This window comes from Brienomyrus brachyistius, chromosome 14 (genome assembly GCF_023856365.1).
Source record: "Brienomyrus brachyistius isolate T26 chromosome 14, BBRACH_0.4, whole genome shotgun sequence".
Classification (NCBI taxonomy): Eukaryota; Metazoa; Chordata; class Actinopteri; order Osteoglossiformes; family Mormyridae; genus Brienomyrus; species Brienomyrus brachyistius.
In genome coordinates, this window is record NC_064546.1 from 6263490 (window position 1) to 6287088 (window position 23599).

Genomic DNA, 23599 nt, shown 5'->3' on the forward strand with positions numbered 1-23599 from the left:
ACTATAGAGCCATGCTGTTATAATGCAGTTTCGCATTCTCTTGTTGAAATATACAATGGATAGCAACATATGATGCTCCAAAACCTGTATATAATGCCAAAGACTACGGTTATACAATATTGGTTTTTGGCCCTGTCCCTTATGTACAGAGATTTCTCCAGATTCTCTGAATCTTTTAATGATTTTATGTAATCTATATAATAAAATTCCAAAATTCTTTGTAATATTATGTTGAGGAACATTATTCTTAAATTACTATAAAGATACAAAACAATCCTGATCTATATCAGGACTCTAACCAAAAATATTGTGATACAACATTCTGGCCAAATCGCCCACCCTTAGTTATAGATCTCACCGAGAACCTCCATGCCTAGAGTGGAAGCCAGCTCTTTTACTCCATCTTCTCCAAAAATGTGGGTTTGGTGAAGGCATTTTGGGCACTGGAACACACTCATGTTCTGAACCAGGCCCAAGACCTGCAGCAGAAAACATTACAGACAAAACACAGAATACAAAATAATTAAAACACACGTACACAGACGGGGCTCTCTCTATCCTCTCTACAGATTCCTGGTGGAAACATCTGTAAAGCTGTTGTTATGGATTATGGCATGGCATTAAGTTTGAAAATGAAGCCTTTAAGGACGAAGATTTTACAATCACGAAAGAAACATTGCACTAATTTTAAAATGGCTTTATATGAATTTTATCTATCATTAAACAAGTTCAGTCCATGACTGTGAACTTTTCAAACACACTAGAACAACACAACTACTAGTATTGTTTTCTATTCATTTCAGAGAAGCACTTTGTTGCATTTTTACCGGTTATTGCTATTCCACACAATTTATACTGAGGCTTGTTTTATTTTGTATCAAATGTGAGACTTATCTGTCAGTACATTTATCTTTACCTAAAACTGACTGTAGCAGACATAATGGCAAAACAGTTTATAGACAGACAAAACAACATGGTTTATACTTGTCAAATGAATGCATGGTTTACGTGCTTGAAGCCAATTAGATCAATTTTGCCCAAATACAGGTAATTGTTGCTCATTAATCAAGAACTCATAAAGCAGGCGGTATTTTTCCATAGAAACTTAATAAAAATAATGACTTTGGTTCCTGCCAAATAATTTTTATCATACATTTTTGTCAAATCAACAAAAGAAACAAACATATTATTAGAATTAACATTTAATCAAAAATATATGCACCCATCCATCCATCCATCCATCCATCATCTTCCGCTTAATCCGGGGTCGGGTCGCGGGGGCAGCAGCCTCAGCAGGGAGACCCAGACTTCCCTCTCCTCGGCCACTTCGTCTAGCTCCTCTGGGGGGACCCCGAGGCGTTCCCAGGCCAGCCGAGAGACATAGTCTCTCCAGCGTGTCCTGGGTCTTCCCCGGGGCCTCCTCCCAGTGGGACATGCCCGGAATACCTCCCCAGGGAGGCGTCCCGGAGGCATCCTGATCAGATGCCCGAGCCACCTCATCTGGCTCCTCTCGATGCGGAGGAGCAGCAGCTCTACTCTGAGTCCCTCCCGAATGACTGAGCTCCTCACCCTATCTCTAAGGGAGAGCCCAGCCACCCTGCGGAGGAAACTCATTTCGGCCGCTTGTACCCGCGATCTCGTTCTTTCGGTCACTACCCAAAGCTCATGACCATAGGTGAGGGTAGGAACGTAGATCGACTGGTAAATCGAGAGCTTCGCCTTTTGGCTCAGCTCTCTCTTCACCATGACAGACCGATGCAGCGCCCGCATGACTGCCGACGCCGCACCGATCCGCCTGTCGATCTCCAGCTCCATCGTTCCCCCACTCGTGAACAAGATCCCGAGATACTTAAACTCCTCCACTTGGGGGAGGACCCCATCCCCAACCCGGAGAGAGCACTCTACCCTTTTCCGGCTGAGAACCATGGTCTCGGATTTGGAGGTGCTGATTCTCATCCCAGCCGCTTCGCACTCGGCTGCGAACTGCTCCAGCGAGAGCTGAAGGTCACGGCTCGATGAGGCCAACAGAACCACATCATCTGCAAAAAGCAGAGACCTAATCCTGAGGTCACCGAACCGGACGCCCTCAACGCCCTGGCTGCGCCTAGAAATTCTGTCCATAAAAACTATGAACAGAATCGGTGACAAAGGGCAGCCCTGACGGAGTCCAACCCTCACCGGAAACGAGTCCGACTTATTGCCGCCCATGCGGACCAAACTCTGGCACCGGTCATACAGGGACCGAACCGCCCTTAAAAGGGAGCCCGGTACCCCATACTCCCGGAGCACTCCCCACAGGACCCCACGAGGGACACGGTCGAATGCCTTTTCCAAGTCCACAAAACACATGTAGACTGGTCGGGCAAACTCCCATGAACCCTCCAGAGCCCTGCTGAGAGTATAGAGCTGGTCCACTGTTCCACGGCCAGGGCGAAAACCACACTGCTCCTCCTGAATCCGAGGTTCGACAATCCGGCGGACCCTCCTTTCCAGGACCCCCGAATAGACCTTACCAGGGAGGCTGAGGAGTGTGATTCCCCTGTAGTTGGAGCACACCCTCCGGTCCCCCTTCTTAAAGAGGGGGACCACCACCCCGGTCTGCCAGTCCAGAGGTACTGCCCCCGATGTCCACGCGATGCTGCAGATGCGTGTCAACCAGGACAGCCCCGCAGCATCCAGAGCCTTGAGGAACTCTGGGCGAATCTCGTCCACCCCCGGGGCCCGGCCACGAGGAGCTTTTTGACCACCTCAGCGACCTCCACCCCAGAGATAGGCGAGTCCAACCCCAAGTCCCCACACTCTGCTTCCATATTGGAAGGCGTGTCGGTGGGATTGAGGAGGTCTTCGAAGTACTCCCTCCACCGACCCAAAACGTCCCGAGCTGAGGTCAGCAGCGCACCATCCCCACCATAAATAGTGTTGATGCTGCACCGCTTTCCCGCCCGGAGCCGCCGGATGGTGGACCAGAATCTCCTCGAAGCCGTCCGGAAGTCGTTCTCCATGGCCTCACCAAACTCCTCCCACACCGAGTTTTTGCCTCAGCGACCGCCAAAGCCGCATTCCGCTTGGCCTGCCGGTAGCCGTCAGCTGCGTCTGGAGTCCCACAGGCCAGAAAGGCCCGATAAGACTCCTTCTTCAGCTTGACGGCATCCCTTACCACCGGTGTCCACCAGCAGGTTCGGGGATTACCGCCGCGACAGGCACCGACCACCTTGCGGCCGCAGCTCCGGTCAGCCGCCTCCACAATGGACGCACGGAACATGGCCCATTCGGACTCAATGTCCCCCGCCTCCCCCGGGATATGGGAGAAGTTCTGCTGGAGGTAGGAGTTGAAACTCTCCCTGACAGGGGATTCCGCCAGACGTTCCCAGCAGACCCTCACTATACCCTGGCCGGCTTCCTCCCCCACCAGCGGAGCCAACCCACCACCAGGTAGTGATCGGTTGACAGCTCCGCCCCTCTCTTCACCCGAGTGTCCAAAACATGCGGCCGCAAGTCCGACGACACGACTACAAAGTCGATCATCGAACTGCGGCCTAGGGTGTCCTGGTGCCAAGTGCACATATGGACACCCTTATGCTTGAACATGGTGTTCATTATGGACAGTCCGTGACGAGCACAGAAGTCCAATAACAAAACACAGCTCGGGTTCAGATCGGGGGGGCCGTTCCTCCCAATCACGACCCTCCAGGTCTCACTGTCGCTGCCCACGTAAGCATTGAAGTCCCCCAGCAGAACAAGGGAGTCCCCAGGAGGAGCGCTCTCCAACACCCCTTCCAAGGACTCCAAAAAGGGTGGGTATTCCGAACTGCTGTTTGGCGCATAAGCGCAAACAACAGTCAGGACCCGTCCCCCCACCCGAAGGCGGAGGGAGGCTACCCTCTCGTCCACTGCGGTAAACCCCAATGTACAAGCGCCCAGCCTGGGGGCAATAAGTATGCCCACGCCCGCTCGGCGCCTCTCCCCGCGGGCAACTCCAGAGTGGAAAAGGGTCCAACCCCCCTCAAGGAGACTGGTTCCAGAGCCCAAGCCGTGCGTCGAGGTGAGTCCGACTATATCTAGCCGGAACTTCACAACCTCGCGCACCAGCTCAGGCTCTTTCCCCATCAGAGAGGTGACATTCCATGTCCCTAGAGCTAGCTTCTGCAGCCGAGGATCGGACCGCCAAGGTCCCCGCCTTTGGCCGCCGCCCAGATCACTTCGCACCCGACCCCTATGGCCCCTCCCATGGGTGGTGAGCCCATTGGAGGGGGGACCCACGTGCCTTGTTCGGGCTGCGCCCGACCAGGCCCCATGGGTGTAGGCCTGGCCGCCAGCCGCTCGCCATCGAGCCCCACCCCCAGGCCTGGCTCCAGGGGGGGGCCCCGGTGACCCGCGTCCGGGCAAGGGAAACCGTGAATCCAGGATTTTTCTCATCATGAGGGGTTTTTGAGCCGTGCTTCGTCTGGTTCCTCACCCAGGACCTGTTTGCCTTGGGTGACCCTACCAGGGGCATAAAGCCCCAGACAACATAGCTCCTGGGATCATTGTAACACGCAAACCCCTCCACCACGATAAGGTGTCGGCTCCAGGAGGGGAAAATATATGCACATTTAAACAAAAAAATCCTTGGAGAAAAACAAAAAAAAAATACTTTGCTAAAACTAACATTCACAGGCAATTTTGGTCACTTTGATATTCAGCAAATAGGGTGGTTTTTCCTCTTCATGTGTTCCATTTTGACATAAAATGAACCTGGTGTAAACGAGATCAGGCTGGGTTGTGAAAATTAAGTGGTACAAATTGGGCATATTCATAAAATATGCCATAAAGTATAATGATGCACATGTGCAGACATGCAAGATGCAAATCTGGCATGCAGAGTCAGGTATTTCACAAATCAAAGTTATCTGAAACAGACAGCATTTTTGGCAGTGCATGTTGAGTTACGTGTCATGTCAGTCTGACTGAAATTGCAATAAACTGAATTTCTCAAAGTTGGACTAGGACACCCACATAATGCGATTGGGAGTCGATTTACTCCTGCATTGTATAAGTTCAGTCAGACTCAGACTGGCCTACATGCTCTGTGGATGCTCTACAGTTTCCGCCCTGGGATTTGACCCAGGAATTAGCCCATACACAGAAGAAGCATAGCAGAGGTCACATTGTTGGCACCATGTGGTGGTGTCATCTGCCTTCAGATAACACCATAGCCCACAAGGAATAGCGTGCCTATTGTTTATAGAAAAAAAAAAACATACAGCACATACACAATGTACATCACTGTAAAGCTGTCCAAATCACCGCTCAACTAAAGGGTGCACTGCAGCAGGTACCATACTTTTGAAGAATCTAAAACATAATCTGATCCCACAATTATTTACTGCATAATTCCACGTGTTCCTTCATTGTTTTGAAGTCTTCAATATTAATCTACCACGTAGAAAACATAAAAAATAAAGAAAAACCACTGAATGAGAAGGTGTATTCAAACTTTTGACTGGTTGTGTATACTGCATAATGACACCTAATGGTTCTGTCATTGCAATTTTTGACTTCTTTCTGTTTTTTTTTTCTTCCTTGATATTTTCTTTTACACAAAACAAATTTAATCTCCCAACAGAGCCCAGACCTCAATTCTATAGGAAACCTGTGAAAACACCTAATAAGGGCAGTGAACAGGAGATCTTCTGGAAAATCTGAAGGAGCTTTAACTTTTTTGCAAGTAAAAGTGGGATTAAAAAAGCCCAAGTGTGCAATGTTGATAGAAACTTATTCACAAAAACTTACAGCTGTAATAAATGCAAAAGGCGCATCTACAAATTATTTGTTGAGGGGTTTGCACACTTGTACAACCAGGGGATTTTCTTATTTCAAATATTTATCATCTAAGTATCCAATGTACCATAATTTTCAATTCTATCATGTATAAAATGGTTTGAGTGCTCGTTTTTCACAGTATTGATTCTACAACCTGCACCCCAGGGTCGTTCTGACCACTGAGGCTTGTAGGTTACCAATGCCTAGACCTGAGTTCAATCTCAACAGGGTATTACTGCAGTGTTTCCTCGAAGACCTGCCCCGAAAAAAAGCACTAGCATGATTTCTCAGGATGCTCATAATATAAGCCCTACTCCAAAAATAAGCCCTAGTTACTATCCCATGGATTGTAAGGTAACAAAAATGAGATGCGAATAAATGTAAACAGGAGATAATATTTTGACCCCCAGAGAAGATGAGTGGAAAAAGAAAAAGCTATTCTGTGGAGTGCAAGAAAGGAATTGTGGAGAACTACCAGGGCAAGAATCTTACGGCTGTTACAAGTTCCAGTCTAGGGTTGGAGCCCAACAGAAAGGAAAGGGAAAGGGGAGAACGGGACAAACAGGAAACGGGAAAAAGGAACAAGTAAACAGGGATATTTTTTTCTATTTTTATATTTTATTCACACCACATAGACACTACAAAAATGACCTGGTGCAACAGGACTTCAGGAGTGACCAAGGCCAAAACAAACAAAAAACACCTACCGAACACGTCCCAAAACTAGTCTAAACCTAGGTGCAACGGAACAAAGTGGAAACAAAACAACAATCCTAAAACCTGTCTCCCTAACCAAACGAACAGTAAATCAACACAATTTGCAAGAACAAAAACGGCAGCCACTCCGTGTGCACCGATTCACACACACATGCAAGAAACACACAATCCAAAAATACAGTGTCCAAGGGGGCGAGCAAAAGAGTAGTCAGTAGCCAGGCAGGAGATCAAAAACCAGAAATGTAAAGTATAAAGGGGCAAAGTGAAAATCAGAAAACCAATAACCAAAACTCTCGAGGTTTCTCATTATTGGCTTATCAGGTGGAAAAGCTGGAAGCGATGAATGGTGCATCGGGCAAGTTGTGGGCAGGGTGTGGTCAGCGAGGTGGAGCAAAGGACAGAGCTGAAGAGACAGCTGGCGAGTGAAGACCTGAGGGCGGAATCGAGGCCACTCACAGCCACAGGAAATCCTTACAGCACGTAACACCGCCCCCCCCCCCCCCCCACACACACACACACACACACACACACACACACACACACACACACGTGTGAACCCAGCAGGTGTTCACAATTACAATCACAAGCACTAACACACAAAAGAACAGAACTTCCATGAATAACCAAAGACGACCAAGTATCACGTCCTCAAGAGGGCATCTGCTACGAGGTTACTGGCCCCCTTTTTATGTTTAATCTCCACATTAGAGGCCAGCGCATGAGGCGCTGGTTAGTATTGCACATACGGGGCAGGAAAACGAATAGGCTGTGGTCCGTGTACACAACCACTGGCTGAACACAATCTCGCACATACACAACGAAGTGCTGCAGCGCAAGCAGAAGGGTTAGGGTCTCTTTCCCAATGGCACTGTATGCCAGCTGGTGTTTCACGAACTTCTTGAAGTACTAGCAGACAGGGTGAACAAGGCCGTGACTGTCCTCCTGCAAGAGGACAGCACCGGTGCCCACCCCATTGGCATCCACTTCCAGTTTAAAAGGCCTAGTGAAATCCGGGGTAGCTAACACAGGGGAGCTACTGAGCTGTAGCTTAGACTCGAAAGCGGCTTGGCAGGCAGGGGACCAAACAACGTGTTCTTTTGGAGCAACTGAGTAAAAGGCATTATGATGTAGAGTAGTAACCGGCCATCCCGAGAAAATGTTTCAGCTCCCGTGGGGTTCGTGGAACTGGGAACAAACTATTAGCCTGGACCTTTATGTCCAGAGGCTTGACCACACCAAGAACCATCAGTTTCCCCAGATAACTGATCGTACCTTGCCCAAACTCACACTTCTCTAGATTGAGGACCAACAAAGCTTCTCGCAACCGAGTGAAAACCTGTTCCAGCGACCACCTATGTTGTTCCCACGAGTCAGAGTTCTGACAGTTCTGGACATCTCCTAACACTTAATGCATCAGTCACTGGAAGGTAGCTGGGTACCCATGTACTGTAAGAAGACATCGGCGTAGCGAAAGCAGAAATCGTAAGCGGGACCTGCCAATAACCCTTTAATAGATCCAGCTTAGACACGAACTTGGCAGACCCAATGCGTTCTAAACAAACAGTCTTCCAACCGAGGGACGAGAAAAGCATCCATTACTGCATTCATCTTTCTGAAATCCATGCAGAATTGGAGGGTGCCGTCAAGCTTGGGGACAAGCAGGCACGGAGAGCTCCAGGGGCTACAACTAAGGACAGCCAGACCGGTTTTCAGCAGGTAGTCGGTCTCTTGCTTTAACAAGGTCTGCCTACGCGAGCTGACATGATAGGGGTGATGTTTAATAGGGACATGGTCACCAATATCTATGTCATGCTCTACGACATGAGCTAGCGAAGGGGTGTCTGTGAACAGGGACCGAAACCTCTACATGAGGGACGTGATGTTGGATTGGGTGGTAAGAGGTAAGTGAGTGAGCCTGCTTGAGCCGGTTTGATGCGCTTCTGAGTTAAGTAGGCGAGCACAGTGTAAACAGTTTTTTCCTAAGTACAAATCATCATCTTCCGGTGAGTACTCACAAATAGGTACATTACACACGGCAGTGGGGAGCGAAGCAAAGATGGAAGAGGGGACGGAGCCCGAGCGATCAAGGTAGGGCTTTATCATATGTATATGACAAATACGGGTCTTCCTCCTGCAGTTTGGGGTTTCTGTCACATAGTTAGTCGGGCTTAGTTTGGACTATATGACCAGATGAGAACAGACAACAGAATACGAAGGGAGGAACCAGGCAATGGGAAAACAACAAGGACTCGGTCGCCAGCTTGGAAACATCTTTTGAGGTTTTATCGAATTGAGCCTTCATCTTCTCTTGTGAGGCACCTAGGGACATCTTTGCTAGCTCCCTAGCTGCTGACATCCATTCTTGGAGTGAGCTAACATACGTAGATATGTCCTGGGGAGGAGAAGGCACGGTTGGAGACAACCATTGCTGCAAGCCTTCAAAAGACCCCACATGGAGGGTCAGAACACTAACTCGGCAGAGCTGAAACCTGTTGATTCCAATACCGCGTTACAAATGGCAAACAGGAGGGGAACACCCTCATCCCATTCCTTTCCTGCATCCAAACAAAAGGTGCTCCACATATTTTTGAATGACTGGTAGAAGCGCTGTAACGCCCCTTGACTCTCTGGGTGATGAGCGCTGGACACAGCATGACAAACACCTAACTCACGGACAACTTAAGCAAACAGCTTTGAGGTAAAGTTAGTGCAATAATCCGAAGCCCAAAAGCCGTAAAGAATTTAACAAGGATTTTAATTATAACCCTAGTTCTCAGGCTACAGGCAGGAATGGCCTCCAGAAAATGGATTGCGGCACACGAGTGTAAACAAATAACTATTCCCCGAGCAAGTTTTTGGCAAAGGACCCATACAATCGATCAGCACATGCTCAAAGGATTCCCCGATCGTGGGGATGGGACACAACAGAACCGGCACAATTGGCTGGTTCGGTTTCCCCACAACCTGACAGGCATGACAGGACTTGCAATACCTCTTTACATCCGTATTTACCCCAGGTCAAAAGAAATGGTTTAAAAGTCAGGACAATGTCTTCCTAATCCCGAGGTGACCTGAACATGGGTGATCATAGGCTAAGGACATTTGATACAGGTTTGGGACTACCACTTGAAATATAGCAGCCCAATCAAAGGACGAGTTTAGAGGGGTCCATTTCCTGATCACGGAAAAAGTAAGAAGAAGATCGACAACACTGTTCAAGCTGGAAGATGCTGAAATTATTAAACATGCACTTGCATTCAAGTGCTTTCCTGATGGCATCGACTTTTTTAAATACCAACTTTCCAATATGATTGCTATGGATGCAACTGCAGTGTATATGGGCCGAGGAGCCCAAACTACAATTGATCAGCGGGGTGCCTCCTCAATCTACATTCCCTCCACGGGTTAAGAAAGTGCACGTTACCTGTATTTTGGCAATTCGTCTAAACCGAAAAAGCATTGGTACACACAAGCTGTTTTAAGGAAGTGGGTCGATTTAATGCTACAACTTGTTTTGCAAGGCGACCAAAGAGGTCTGCTAGTCTGGGATTCAGCCAGCATACACCGTGCTAAAGACATGAAGAACTTCCTCGCAGAGATAAGAATTGATCAAAAAATGATGCCTGCATTTGATATTGTAATAAACAAGCCATTCAAGGACAATTTGTGCATGGAAATCACTGACTACACTGAAAAAAGAATAGAGATAAATCAGCATGGAAAATTTGTGAAGCCTAGACTACAGGAGGTCGTGACTTGGGTGAAGAATTCATGGGATAAAATCGCCAACAGAGAGATTGGGGCCACTGGATCTAAATGAACTTGAGTTGCGTGATATTCAGGATGGAATGATGTATGATGATGTTCCAGAAAAAGATGAAATGACTATATTTGAATAAATGTATACACAGTAGATTTTTGTTCATGAATAAATGCACTATTAGATTGGTTACATGGAAAGATACGGTTAGAAGATGACATGATGTCTATATTTGAATAACTGTGGATTTTTATTTATGAATATCGGTAAATGTACTGTAGTTTATTGTACATATGAAAATAAGTCATCCCCTGAAAATAAGCCCTAACGCGTCTTTTGGATCAAAAAATAATATAAAGCCCTGTCTTCTTTGCGGGGAAACACGGTAACGTGAACAGTTCTGAAGTGTCAAAAGTTTCACCACTGTGTTTAATCAGTAAAGAGTGTAGCCAGAGTGGTATCTGAAAATACTTTGTGCTAAGTGAAGACAGTAAACCACGACACATATAAGCCTGAATGCAAGTTGTGCCACCACACAATGCTGACAAGGGCCATGAATTTAGCCAAACATTCAAAGGACCAACACGTGACACATGAGTGTTTCAAGAGATAGGCATCTTATTTCTAAATGAATAAAATTTCAATCTGAATATGCATATTATGGCTGAAGTACAGATGTGATTTAGAATTTCTATGGGTTAAAACATTTTTTAGAGCTATTTAAACAGTTGCCACTTGACAATAAGGCTACCCATATAGAGTTTATCTATGGTTTATAATGTGGTTATTAATTAGGTTGTAATACTTTGTAAATTATTAATAGACAATTTTATGCAAGTTATAACAGTTTTCTTGATGAGTCACTACCATTTAATGAGTCACTACCATTTACAAGTGGCTAAAGGGAGCCTTATTTTAAAATGATACTGTTAACCATTTCTGCATTAAGACAATGGTCTGCAGTTATTTTTACCAGTGGGTTGTGTTCGCTTGTGTTGATTAGCGTTAATCAATCAAATCCAAACTTTCTGTTGTGCAATTTTTAGAAGTGCATTTTCAGACAAGATAAAGAAGTCATGTACTGTATATACATTTACATCATTTAGCAGATACTCTTTTCCCGAGCAATTTACAACAGTGCTTTTTAGTCCATGACTGTTCTTTGATCTATAAGCTAGACCTAAAATCAACAACTGTCACTAATAATAAATTCCCTATATCTGTTCTATTATTGTAATAATAATATAACGGAACACCTAATTTATAATAGTGGTTACTGTTAGTTAATATCTCTGAACATGATCACAGTACAATTACAATGGTTACTGCTGGACTGCTAAAAAAAATTAAAGGAACACTTTTTAATCAGAGTACAGCATCAAGACAATTAAACTTCTAGGATATTGATCTGGTCATTTAAATAGCAGAGGGGCTTGTTAATCAGGTTCTGCTGATTTCATGATAATGAAAATAACAGCAGGTGCACTTGAGGGGCAACAATGAGACAACCCCCAAAACAGAAATGGTTTAACATGTGGAAGACACTGACATTTTTCCTTCCTCATCTTTTCCAAATGTTTTTTCACTAGCTTTGCATTTGGCTATGGTCAGTGTCACTACTGGTAGCATGAGGCACAGGTAGTCCAACTCCTCCAGGATGGCACATCAATACATGCCATTGCCAGAAGGTTTGCTGTGTCTGCTCCTTTGTGCAAGGAGGAACAGAATGAGCCCCTACAAAATGACCTCCAACAGGCCACTGGTGTGAACGTCTCTGACCCAAGAATGAGACTTCATGAGGATGGCCTGGGGGCACGACGACCTCTAGTGGGTCCTGTGCTCACTGCCCGGCACCATGGAGCTCGATAGGCATTTACCATAAAATACCAGAATTGGCAGGTCTGCCACTGGCACCCTGTGCTTTTCACAGATGAGAGCAGGTTCACCCTGAGCATATGTGACAGATGTGAAATGGTCTAACATTGTTCAGAATGACCGGTTTGGTGTTGGTTCAATGATGGTACGTGGAAGCATATCCATAGAGCAGTGCACAGACCTCTACAGGCTAGACAACAGCACCTTGACTGCCATTAGGTATCGGGATAAAATCCTTGGACACATTGTCAGACCTTACACTTGTGCAGTGGGTCCTTGATTAGCCCTGGTGCACGACAATACCTAGCCTCATGTGGCGAAAGTGTGCAGGCAGTTCCTGGAGGATGAAGGAACTGATATCATTGACTAGTCCCCCATGCTTGTCTGACCTAAATCTTATAGAACACCTCTGGGACATTATGTTTCGGTCCATCCGATGCCGCCAGCTTGCACCTCAGACTGTCTAGGAGCTCAGTGATGCCCTGGACCAGATCTGGGAGGAGATCCCTCAGGACACCATCCATTGTCATGCATGCATACGAGCATGTGGGGGCCATAAAAAATATACTGAGTATGATTTTGAGTCCTGCAATGAAACTTCGGCAAAATGGACTAGCCTCATCATTTTTTCACTTTGATTTTTGGGATGTCTTTGAAATCAGCCCTCTGTAGGTTGATAGAAATGAAAATTATCAAACGATGTAGCATCCTTTCTTCCCTAACACATTACCCAGTCCATATCAACATAGATATCCAGCATGATTTTTTTTCCTATTGAGATCTTATATGTTTTCAAAGTGCTCCTTTAATTTTTTTGATCAGTGTATTATGCTTTGACTGACAATGCGATGTGATTTTTTTTTTTTTTAGATTAGAGACAACAGTTTAGGGAAGGTTGTGACGTTTTTACTGCACACAAAATTGCGATTTAAATAAATTTTTAATTGAGTTACATTATATTCTGTGTTGTATATGAAAAAAGGGATTGAATTTCAATACTTTTCTTGGTATAGTACCAAAGTTTGAAATTTTGGTATCATGACACTATCACACTAGTTATGCATTTTTTTCCTGTGAAATCCAATGAGGGGAAAAAGCCATTAGAAATTGTATTTTTGTCTATACACAAGATATTTACCATGCTGATGTTCTGATCAAAATGTGAGTTGGAATTTAGCTCTGTTCATACCGGCACATTGACCTTGCGGAACATCTCAGCCCCTCTGCGGGCATCCAGCAAAGCGATATCTTGTGGTGTAGAGACAATGACAGCTCCTGGAAACCAGAAAGAGAATGAGTGAGACTCAATGGGGGCTCAATGAAGCTTATAAACACAATAATGCAAAACCTCAAATTGCGAATAGAGTTACTCCAAGGCAATTTTTAGAGGAAAAAAAATTGCCAAAAACACTCCATTCCAAAGAAAAAATGACAAACCGTAAAAGTCACATGGTCATTAAGTATGTTATGGCTCGAACAAAAGAGATTTCTGAGAACATCAAGAAAAAATGTTGCTCACCAGGCTGAAAAAGGTTACAAAACTATTTCTACAAAATTTGGACTAATTTTGGTGTTCAAATAGAGGGAATTCAACCCTCAGGACAGCACTGAAAGCAATGTCGTGCATGGCAGGTTGCAATGAGAAAGCCATGACTCTCCATCTAAAGTTTCTCTCTCTCTGCCCATCTAAAGTTTGAGAAAGACTAAGTGGATAATCCAGAAGGATATGGGAAGATTGTTCTGTGGATGAGTCCAAATGTTCTGTGGATGAGTTCAGAATAGACCTCTGACTTGATTGTAAATCAGCATGTATGGCCAAAGCAATAACTGTTTGTCAAAAGAAACAAAGTATAGAAAGCAAATGTATAACTCATTTAATCAGATATACAGGGTGTCTGCAGAAACCCTGTTGTGAAATTTAAGACTTAAGACCTTTTTAATGCACCCTAAGCCAAAATTAAAACCAAACAGTAAGCAGAAATATGCTTTATTAGAACCAATACCCATACATTTACACTACATTGACTAAAACCACTGTTCATTCAAATTTCTATTAATACCAATTGTATTAAAAGATGGTATAAAAATGTGTGAATGATAATTCATACTTCAAAACAAAACTAAAATAAAGACTGTTACTTGTCATGCCGCAAGAGTCAATCTGATAACTGAGACAGTGTTGAATATTATTTATCACTTCATAATGCAGAGAATGTAATCATTAGGACTCTTTTCAGAAGCTGATGTAAACCGTGTAGAGAGTGACCTTGTAATCTTTAGAGAATGCAGACCAATTACTGTTGTGCACAATGTGACGAAAAACAAGTGTGAATTAACACCTTGTGTTGGCTTAGAAGTTTTTATTTCTGTTAGCTATTTTGTTCACTTTTGATGTATGAACACGTACTTTATTAGTGCTGCAACTTACCACTATGTTTAAGGACAAATATATTATCAACCCTCTAGTTAGTCAATGTGCAACAGGCTGAAGCTGCCAATGTTTACTACTGAAGGAAGGGATTCGCCTGAGTTCACCAGAAGTGCAGGGCTGAGCATTAAAAAAAAAAATCAAGTGGAGATGGTCGCGCCACCATTATGTTCGAACACAAACCACTGGCGAGGCACTTGCAGGGATAGCTTGTTAACTTACAGTATTGACCACAACCACCAGCGCTTTTTTGGAAGTTACACAGAAGTATAGGAAAAAAGATGTACTGGAGCAAAAATTGAGCAGACAAATTAGTTCTAGTTATTCTGTGAAAAACAGAAGATCGATCTGATGATCAGATTTATAAATAAAAGACCACAGAGTCCAGTTTTGATCACGACTGATCCCCCAATAACAACTAACAAAATTAGTTGATTCTGATGCCTTTGGTAAAGAATTTAGCATCACCTGAACATAAAAGTATTATAATCCATTTTATCCAAGAATAATACAGTACTTTCTGTAAGCATAACCAGCCTCAAATTTGGTTGTACCTCGGTTGAGTGTATAGAGTATCACAAATGCAAAAAAGTCAAAGATTTATAAATCAAGGGATATATAAAGTACTATTATTTAGTCACAACAGTGGTTCTTCCATTCTGACAGGCTATGGTGTTGATGACATAGCAGTTTTCTATGCTGACCTACAGTGTCGCTCACAGAAGGGCCACCAACCTGCAATAGGAATATTCTGGGTGATGGATAGCTGGACATCGCCAGTACCTGGTGGCATGTCAATAACCAGGTAGTCCAAGTTACCCCAGTGCACCTTTAAAAAAAATAATAAAAAAAAACATTCATCATAATTTGTAAAATCATTAAAAAAATACTGAATATCGGCATTGTTTCATGACCAATATTGGATTATTATACAAAACCTTTCATTCAGCTGATTGTATTGTGATCTCTTTGAAGTCATTTCTTAATCTACTGTATGGCTCTATTTTAAATATCCCATAGACCCAAGTTATAACACTCAACAATGATCTGATCATCATCTTCCGGTGTGCAATTAAATAAATTAGAAGAAATCAATGGTGCTTAACCATTTTCCTAAATTACATTACTATAGTAACTTCATTCCAAACCCCTCCTTTCCTCATAAAAAACAGCTTCAAGAAAATCTTTACAAAAAACAGTCAGCCCCACGTTTGCCCGGAATATTACTGACTAGGACTGCGTATTGGCAAGAATCTGATGATACATATCACAATACAGGAGTTCCGATTCAATATATCGCGATATATTGCGATACTGTATGTAAGGTTATAATGATAATCACGTGCCTACAGATTCAAGCAAAAACGTTTACTTCACGTAAACAAGTTCAGTGCATACAACTTTTATACACCCACTATAGCAGGGGTATTTAATTAAAATTTAAAGTGGTCCAGTTAGAAAAAAATTCTTGAAGCAAAGGTCTGGAAGATCATATCTAAATTTTTTAGTGTGCTATTTAAGTAGCCTATTAGTTTTATCAACATTGCATGTAATCAATACTTGACTGTCAAATCAAATTAATTCAATACATTTCAAAAACATTTTGACAATATTTATTGTCATGGGACATAGATCTGAATATATATGTATGAATGCCGATATGTATAATGTTGAGTGGTATCACATGGGATGGCATAACATGCATGGCAGGTCTGTGCGTTTCCTCGTCCATTAACACTAAAACCGCCGGGTCTCCAACAACCAGCAGCAGATTTTTCGGCGTATCACACCTTTCGTTTTTCTTAATGGGCCATCACCGCTCACCCATTTAGAAAACAATGGGACAGTCAGTAATCCTCCAGCAGCAGAGTTACTCTGACCCCAAAAAGCTGTAAAACCCAAAATACAGTCATGTTTATATGAGATATTTTAGTGTTCATGGATTTAAGTACTGGTTTCGATAATCCCACAGCGGTTATAATATTAAAGTCTCGTTTTAATATAAATACATACGAACTTATAACTTTAATCATTATTAGAGTAGGATATGGGTGATCTTATTATTTTGAAAAGATATAAAGCATGACATGTTACGTTTTTCTCATATTCGTTTTATATTTGTCGGAGTAACAACGCAAACAGAATGACAAGACGTTTCAGGGGAAAACCATGCATTTTACTTTTTATCTAAAATAAAACGCGTGGTTGCCAACTTTGAGCAGCTGACTGGAGAGAGATTTTCAATTCGAGATGTCTATGCACACAAATGTAAGTTCTTACCTTGTAAGTAATCTGCTTTTGTATTTAACCATGTAAATACACTTTTGACATAGCTAACTTTAGGTTTAGAATGGAATAATTTAGATTAGCCGAAAGATTTCCTGCGTGTCTAAAATCATGAGTGTCATGCCAGATTCTTGGGATTTGGCAAACCTGAAAACGTACTTTTTTGTTTCACCCGAGTTCATTCATATAACAAATAACTTTATACTATTGTTAAAAAGCAGAAACTTCAACGAACATGAAATCACCAATACGTCTATTTATCCAACATGTTATATAATACATACTGTGTTTGAAAAATTTTCAGCTTTACGATTTCAGGACAGATCAGCCACTTTCTTAGGAACATTATGGCTTTTTGGTTGCGGGTGTTAGCTTTGTTAACATAGGGTGTTAACATTAATGGCACATTAGCGTAAACTAAGGGCTGCATACAGTATGTAGAACTGCGTCTTGCTTGGCAGTCAAAGGTGTTTGACGTTCATTGGCGTGGGAAACGCCGGTTCTACTGCTAAATCACTACCAAAAAGATTACAAAAGCTGCACCGGTTAAAATAGAAGCGCCCCATCAGGTTTTCAATCATAACTTTCAGTTTTGGTTATCGATCTGGGTCCGTATGCGGCAGCCGCTGGGTCCGGACCTGGACCGCGGTCCGCCTGTCAGTGACCTCTGCACTATAGGCTCCATATATTTAAATTAAGCCACTTTTTTAATTAGTTTTTTAAAATTAAAAAATAAATTAAGAAATTATTGCTATAACTTCCAACATGTTTTTTGTTCAGTCTGACAATAAAGTAATGACATCTGCCTTGCAAATGGCATGGCTTTTGTCGATATCCTTGCCTTCTTTACCATGGAAACCAAAATGATTATATAATTCAGCTCAGTACGCCGTAGGATCCGGTCTGACACACTCAGATTCAGCCATCGCTGCTAATGTTCCTAATGACCAGACTATGACTACGACTACTACTACTACTACTACTACTACTACTATTAGGCGAGTGGGGCGCAATTGGTACATCGCACTGAGCTCAGCCATCTAGCGGCCCGGAGGTAAAACACGATACAAAGCATACCACTGTCTACCGCGAATATATGTAAACTATTAATTAAAAAATCTATGTTGTGTTTTTGAAAATTGATAGTATATTGCAAAACGAAATATCGCGATACTCAAGTGTATCGATTTTTTCTTAGACTCCTATTGCTGACTGTAAAATTAGCTTGAGTCAGAACTGCCATGACAGCCATGTGACATGGGTAAGGAATGAGGACTTAAGTACAGGTTTGACAAAATGGTACATTCAGCTTTTGAACCAAGGAAACAAAGGTGAACAAAATATATACTGCATCATGGGAAGGGTTACAATGGCATTCAGAGCTGAGTAACAAAGTCTAAGTGAGGATATGTACTTGTGGACTAGATGCAAAAAAAAGCAAGGATCCAATATACAACAGAAATATAGATTGAGAAACTCATACAGCAATCCATATTCTCACCTGCCTCAGCAGCTTCTCTATGGCTGACATTACCATCAAACCCCTCCAGACAATAGGCGTTGTTTCGTCTACCAGAAATCCCATTGACATGCTGTAGGAATAGTGATAATGTGTTCAGAACAGGCTGTCTCCTATGCATCAGTTTCTTTTTACTGCACTGTAAAACCATATGCTCACCACGGAATTCCAAAATTCACCAACGGTCTCATTAGATTTTCTGAAATCAAGGAGAGAGAATTTTACATCCACAGACGGAAGAAACTGACCAAGTCAAGATTTCTATAAGATGAGATATTTTCTCTAAGTAAACACTGTTAAAAATAAGAAACCTTTAACTTTCAAGAAAAAAAGCACACCTACTCTCTGTGAGCTCAGGGCTCCCCTTCAGGTTCATCATCTTAGGAACTGAAGGGCCATAAACATCAGCATCCAGAATCCCCACTTTTTTACTCTGTTTAATTAATAAAGTGACAGAGTTAATAACAGTGACTTAATAACAAGAATTTATTCAAGCGTTTTATTGAATTTCAAGAGGAAACTGAATAAACAGAAAATATGGATTTTCATACCGGATCATTAACTGCAAGTCCAAGTGCCAGATTCACTGTTAACAATAAAGAAACCAGATTAAACAGACATTCAGTATTCTTTTCTGTATTTCATGTACTGTACAGTGCCTTTCAATCAGGACTGTTCATGAAATTTCATAGTTATGAGAGCATTAAAAAAATGCTGTCAAAAGACCAATGCACATTTCTACTGAAAAATAAAGTTTCAAATTTACTAATTTATCCCTCAGAACATCTATGCAGGTTTCAGTGACTCATTCCTCCGAGTACTATATGTATGAATTTCCTTTGTCACCTTAAGGAGTTACACATAAGAACCAAAATAAAGAATTATCTGAAAGTCATAAAACCAGGCTGTTGTGCTGTGACAATGGTGTTTCATATAGCATTTCTCTTTCGGAAAGTACAGATACTCCTCAATTTACGATGGGGTTATATTCTAATGAAGATTTCGAGTTATGTTCTGATGAAAATATTGTAAGACAAATATGAATATATCATAATAAATAATTAAGCGGCCATATGTCGTTAAACCAAATCTGTATTGTACAGAACAGCGCATCATACACTCATTATCACCATTACTGTGAAGCATGGCATAGCAACAAAAAACAATGTTTTTTAAAAAAATATCTAAAAAATTATATTAAAAAGACACAAATACTACTGTGGTGACCCAAGTATAAGACGGGTTTTTTTTCCCTCAAAATACATCTTATATTCATGGTCTAGATGAAAAAGGGAATAGATGGGGCCAAATGCGATATTTTGTGGTGAGTGTTTTGACAGGCTTCCCTGCCTGTGCCACTGCTAGTACTATACCGACAGTGGCTGTTAAAGAAAGATGGCATTCATTTTAAAAGAGCTGGTATATCATTTATTAATATGGCTCAACCAGTTTGTAATATTCATTATCTACCCTACCCCATACATTTGTTTTTTGTAATGTTTGCTGTGTAATACACTGACTGTAATCTGATTGCCTGTGCTTGCTGTGGTTGTCGGTTAAAATATTATATGCTCATGTAAAATAAAATTTTATTTCCAAAGGTATTCCAAAAACTTTTTTTTCAAAATATAATTGCCAAAAAGTGTGTGTGTGGGGGGGGGCAGGACATATTCGGCCAATGCTCCTCTGATTTGCTAAAGCAGTGTTTAAGTTGCCAGATGTACAGCTCCAGTGGGAAAAGTTTACAACAACATAATGACATGTACAACCTTTTTCACTTTCCAGAAATCAGTCCCTTTTATATAACAAGTGAGGATCAGAGAGCAGCCAGTGCCCTGGGACCAACTGGGGGGGGGGGGGGGGGGGGGCTTTGCTCAAGGAGCCAACTGTGACGATTACTCTGCCGGCCACAGGTTCTGAACCCATGATTTTCCAGACATGGGTGCAGGTCCCTAACCCAATGATTATGGACGGCATCAGTAATTAATTGTTAAATTACATTATGCACTCAGGTAAAACTAACCCTCTTCAAATAGGGCTCAAGATTATTCCTGCTAATTTTAATTATCGTCAGCTAGCAGTTTTGCTATTCAGGCCATCCTCAGATTCAAAGAGTGCAGGTTAAAATATTTATTTTTTACTTTCATCAGAAAATTACTACAACACATTCCAGTGGTATAAATATTCGTTTTTAAAAATACTTAGAATTCAAAACTATATGAAACATGTGCCACACACAAACATGCAACTCTTCATGTTTTCCAGAAATCTACACATTTACTTTTCATTACAACATTTATTTTTAAATGTGAAATTAAAAAGCTCTGTATTTCAGAGAGCAAGTTTTAAAGTTCAACATACCTGCAGTGGTCGACTTGCCCACTCCACCTTTCCCAGAAGCAACCACAATGGTCTGCTTCACCCCTGCTACTGGCTTCAGCTTAGGCAGACCTCTAGCCATGTGTTGCCGCTGCCTTTCCTGCACTGAAGAATGATCTAATGACTGAAAGAGTGCATGAACAGCCATCAACAACAACCGTGCACCTTGTTTTCAGAAGATGGTGGTTCTCAAACTTCTTGTCTGGAAATCTTCACATCCGCAACGATTAAAATTCGCGGGCGGTGGCTTTGGGTTCACGAGAAGTCGCAACCCATAGTTCGAGAATCAGTGCTTTATGACAATAGCAAGTTTTGATACGCTCTTAGTTTATCTAGCAAACTACACACACGTTACATTTAATACATGACAGGATATAGCTTTCAGTAGGCTATCCGACAATATATTATAGTAGGTTCATAAAAAATACCACTATTACTGCTCTTACAATCTTATTTTCATTATTATCATCATCAACAACTAGGTAAGATGTGATTCTTAACCACAGAAAATTCCCTTATGAAATGTCACCTTAAAAAAAATCTTATAGTGTTATTTGAATATATGTTGTTTTGCAGCCATGTTAACGTCGGCGTTTACGTGGGTTCCCACTCACTTTAAAACGAAACGAGCTTTTCAAATGCTCCGACAGAAGCTGGACACCTGTTCCAACTTGAAATAAACTGTCACAACTCCAGGTAAGTTTGTAAACAGTTAACAACCGATTGTAGCTGGCCAGTACCATCTTGCTTAAAGAAGCTAGCTAGTTATGTTGATAGAAAGAGCAGTATATCACAGATAATTTTTGTTAGTACACATACGACTCCTACATATCACAATATACAGTAGGGCATTCAGACAGTATGAAACAGACAACAAAATCAGATCCGGTTCATCATAGTTTACAAGCGCACATACGTGCCGGGTCAACGTAATCTTTCCGATTAGTACCGCGCATGTGCTCACAGTTCAAGCACACATGCGTACTTGAATTTTACAACTGGTGGCGAGCAGTGTTTGCTTTTTTAATAACCACCGCTAGATGGTGGTGCGGTAGCGCTGCGGCCATTTTGTACTGAAAACGCCGAAGGGATCAGGACAGAACGCTTTATAAAAATATATTTATTTAAATGAAAAAGGTCATAATTGTTCACCAATGTTATAATAACAAAATAAGAACAAACGAACATACATACATAAACTGTATAGTCCCACCCGAAAAATAGAAAAAAATAGTTAAATGTTTTTCCTCAGGATCAATCCAAACACTTGATAATTTTTCCCAAAATAAGAGGTGTCTTTACAGCTTTCTTATTACATTTCAACGTTAATAATAAGTCACAAAAATAAGTCAATGTAGAATAACCTAAAACTGGGTCTGGTTTATGCAATATTTAATTTATGTATATAGAATTTCGCTAAAAGAGTTATCTTAATGACAGTTAAAGAATAGTCAATATCACAAGCCACATTACCAAAGATATCTCTTTCCACAGTTCCCTTGAAAATATACAGCTGCAAAATAAATGAGTAATTGTTTCCGGTTCCAGATTACAAAACAAATACATATGACATTTAAATTTATTAAGTTGGGTGCTGCAAGGATAGCAATGAAATATTATTTTTAGATGGATTTCTTTCATTTTTATTATGAATTACAAAATTGTTTAAGTCTGACCAAATCATATTTGAAGATATCATCATATAGCTATTTCTATTTATATTTTATTTTTATTCAAAAATTGCCTTTGTGGCACCTGCCAATATGGTATGATTTGTGTTAATTATGTTAAGACAAACACTAACGCTAGAAATAAGTAATGCTAATGATACAGAGGATTCACATTGTTTTACATGCTATGGCTTCAAGTTTAGTATGTGATTTCCTTTCCTTTTTCACAAAAATATATTGTAAATATAAATGTACTTCACTAACTCACCTGGAACACCAATAATTGCAGACACCTAGATCCATGCAAACAGGAACATGTCATAAATAACTGGGAACCCCGCTACGGCAATTATCCGTTTTATGGAATGCTGTTGGGGTATAATGTGAGACAGAATACAGCTGGAAAAGGCATTTTTTTCCCTCTAGACACTGCATTTTCCCCCTTTCTCATAACACCACCAAAAATCAGTTTGAATCCTAAGAGCAGCACTCACATGATGGTTTCCTTTAAATCAGAGCTAAATAAGATTTTAACAACTCTGAGCTATTACAGTAGTTAAGTTCTCCCCAAATGAGCTTGATGGACTAAATAGCCTTCTCTAGTTTGTAAATGTCTTATGTTATATCTTAGGTTAGTGTTGAACCATTGGGAAGTTTAATATTGGACTCTAATGGCACATTTGCACATTGTAAAAGTGAAGATCATTAATGTTCCCCACAAATTCCGCACCATAGATACCTTCGTAATGCAGTATAATGGTCTGTATAAGAACTACAGATGCTTTGTACTGCATTATGAACGTATCTATGGTGCATTATAGAGGAGAGCTTCATTGGAGCTTTTGAGGTATTATCATCCACATTATAATGCCTTATGACTGTCAATAGCAGAAGCTATAATGCTTCATTAATTTTCATACCAACCATTATAATGGAATATATAATACAAGCTGAGAATAATGAGCTGAGAAGATCATTGTAGATCCCTTTCATGCTGGCCATGAAATGAAATCATTGTAGATTCCTTTCATGCTAGCCATGACCTGAGAAGATTACTGTAGATTCCTTTCATGCTTGCCATGAACTAAAAAGATCATTGCAGGTCCCTTTCATGCTGATCATAAGCTGACATTATTGCCAATCCTTTTCCTGCTGACTATATG

At 41.7% G+C, this 23599-nt stretch overlaps 1 protein-coding gene across 3 annotated transcripts in view; it reads right to left on the reverse strand.

Annotated features, from left to right (window-relative positions):
• Nucleotides 1-21687, reverse strand: part of nubpl (nucleotide binding protein-like) — a 32544-nt gene extending 10857 nt beyond the window's left edge. The window contains exons 1-9 of one of the 3 annotated variants that reach the window (XM_048974174.1): nt 21381-21687; nt 20749-20890; nt 18939-18973; nt 18730-18820; nt 18547-18586; nt 18370-18460; nt 15318-15411; nt 13344-13429; nt 359-479 (exon numbers count right to left, since the gene is read on the reverse strand). In XM_048974174.1, coding sequence (XP_048830131.1) covers nt 359-479; nt 13344-13429; nt 15318-15411; nt 18370-18460; nt 18547-18586; nt 18730-18820; nt 18939-18973; nt 20749-20890; nt 21381-21509 — 829 coding nt within the window. In that variant the 5' untranslated portion in view covers nt 21510-21687. Of the gene's footprint in view, nt 1-358; nt 480-13343; nt 13430-15317; nt 15412-16372; nt 16472-18369; nt 18461-18546; nt 18587-18725; nt 18821-18938; nt 18977-20748; nt 20891-21380 lie in introns of those variants that run through there. The other 2 variants (XM_048974176.1, XM_048974175.1) reach the window with 2 other exon arrangements.
• Nucleotides 21688-23599: the final 1912 nt, after the last annotated feature.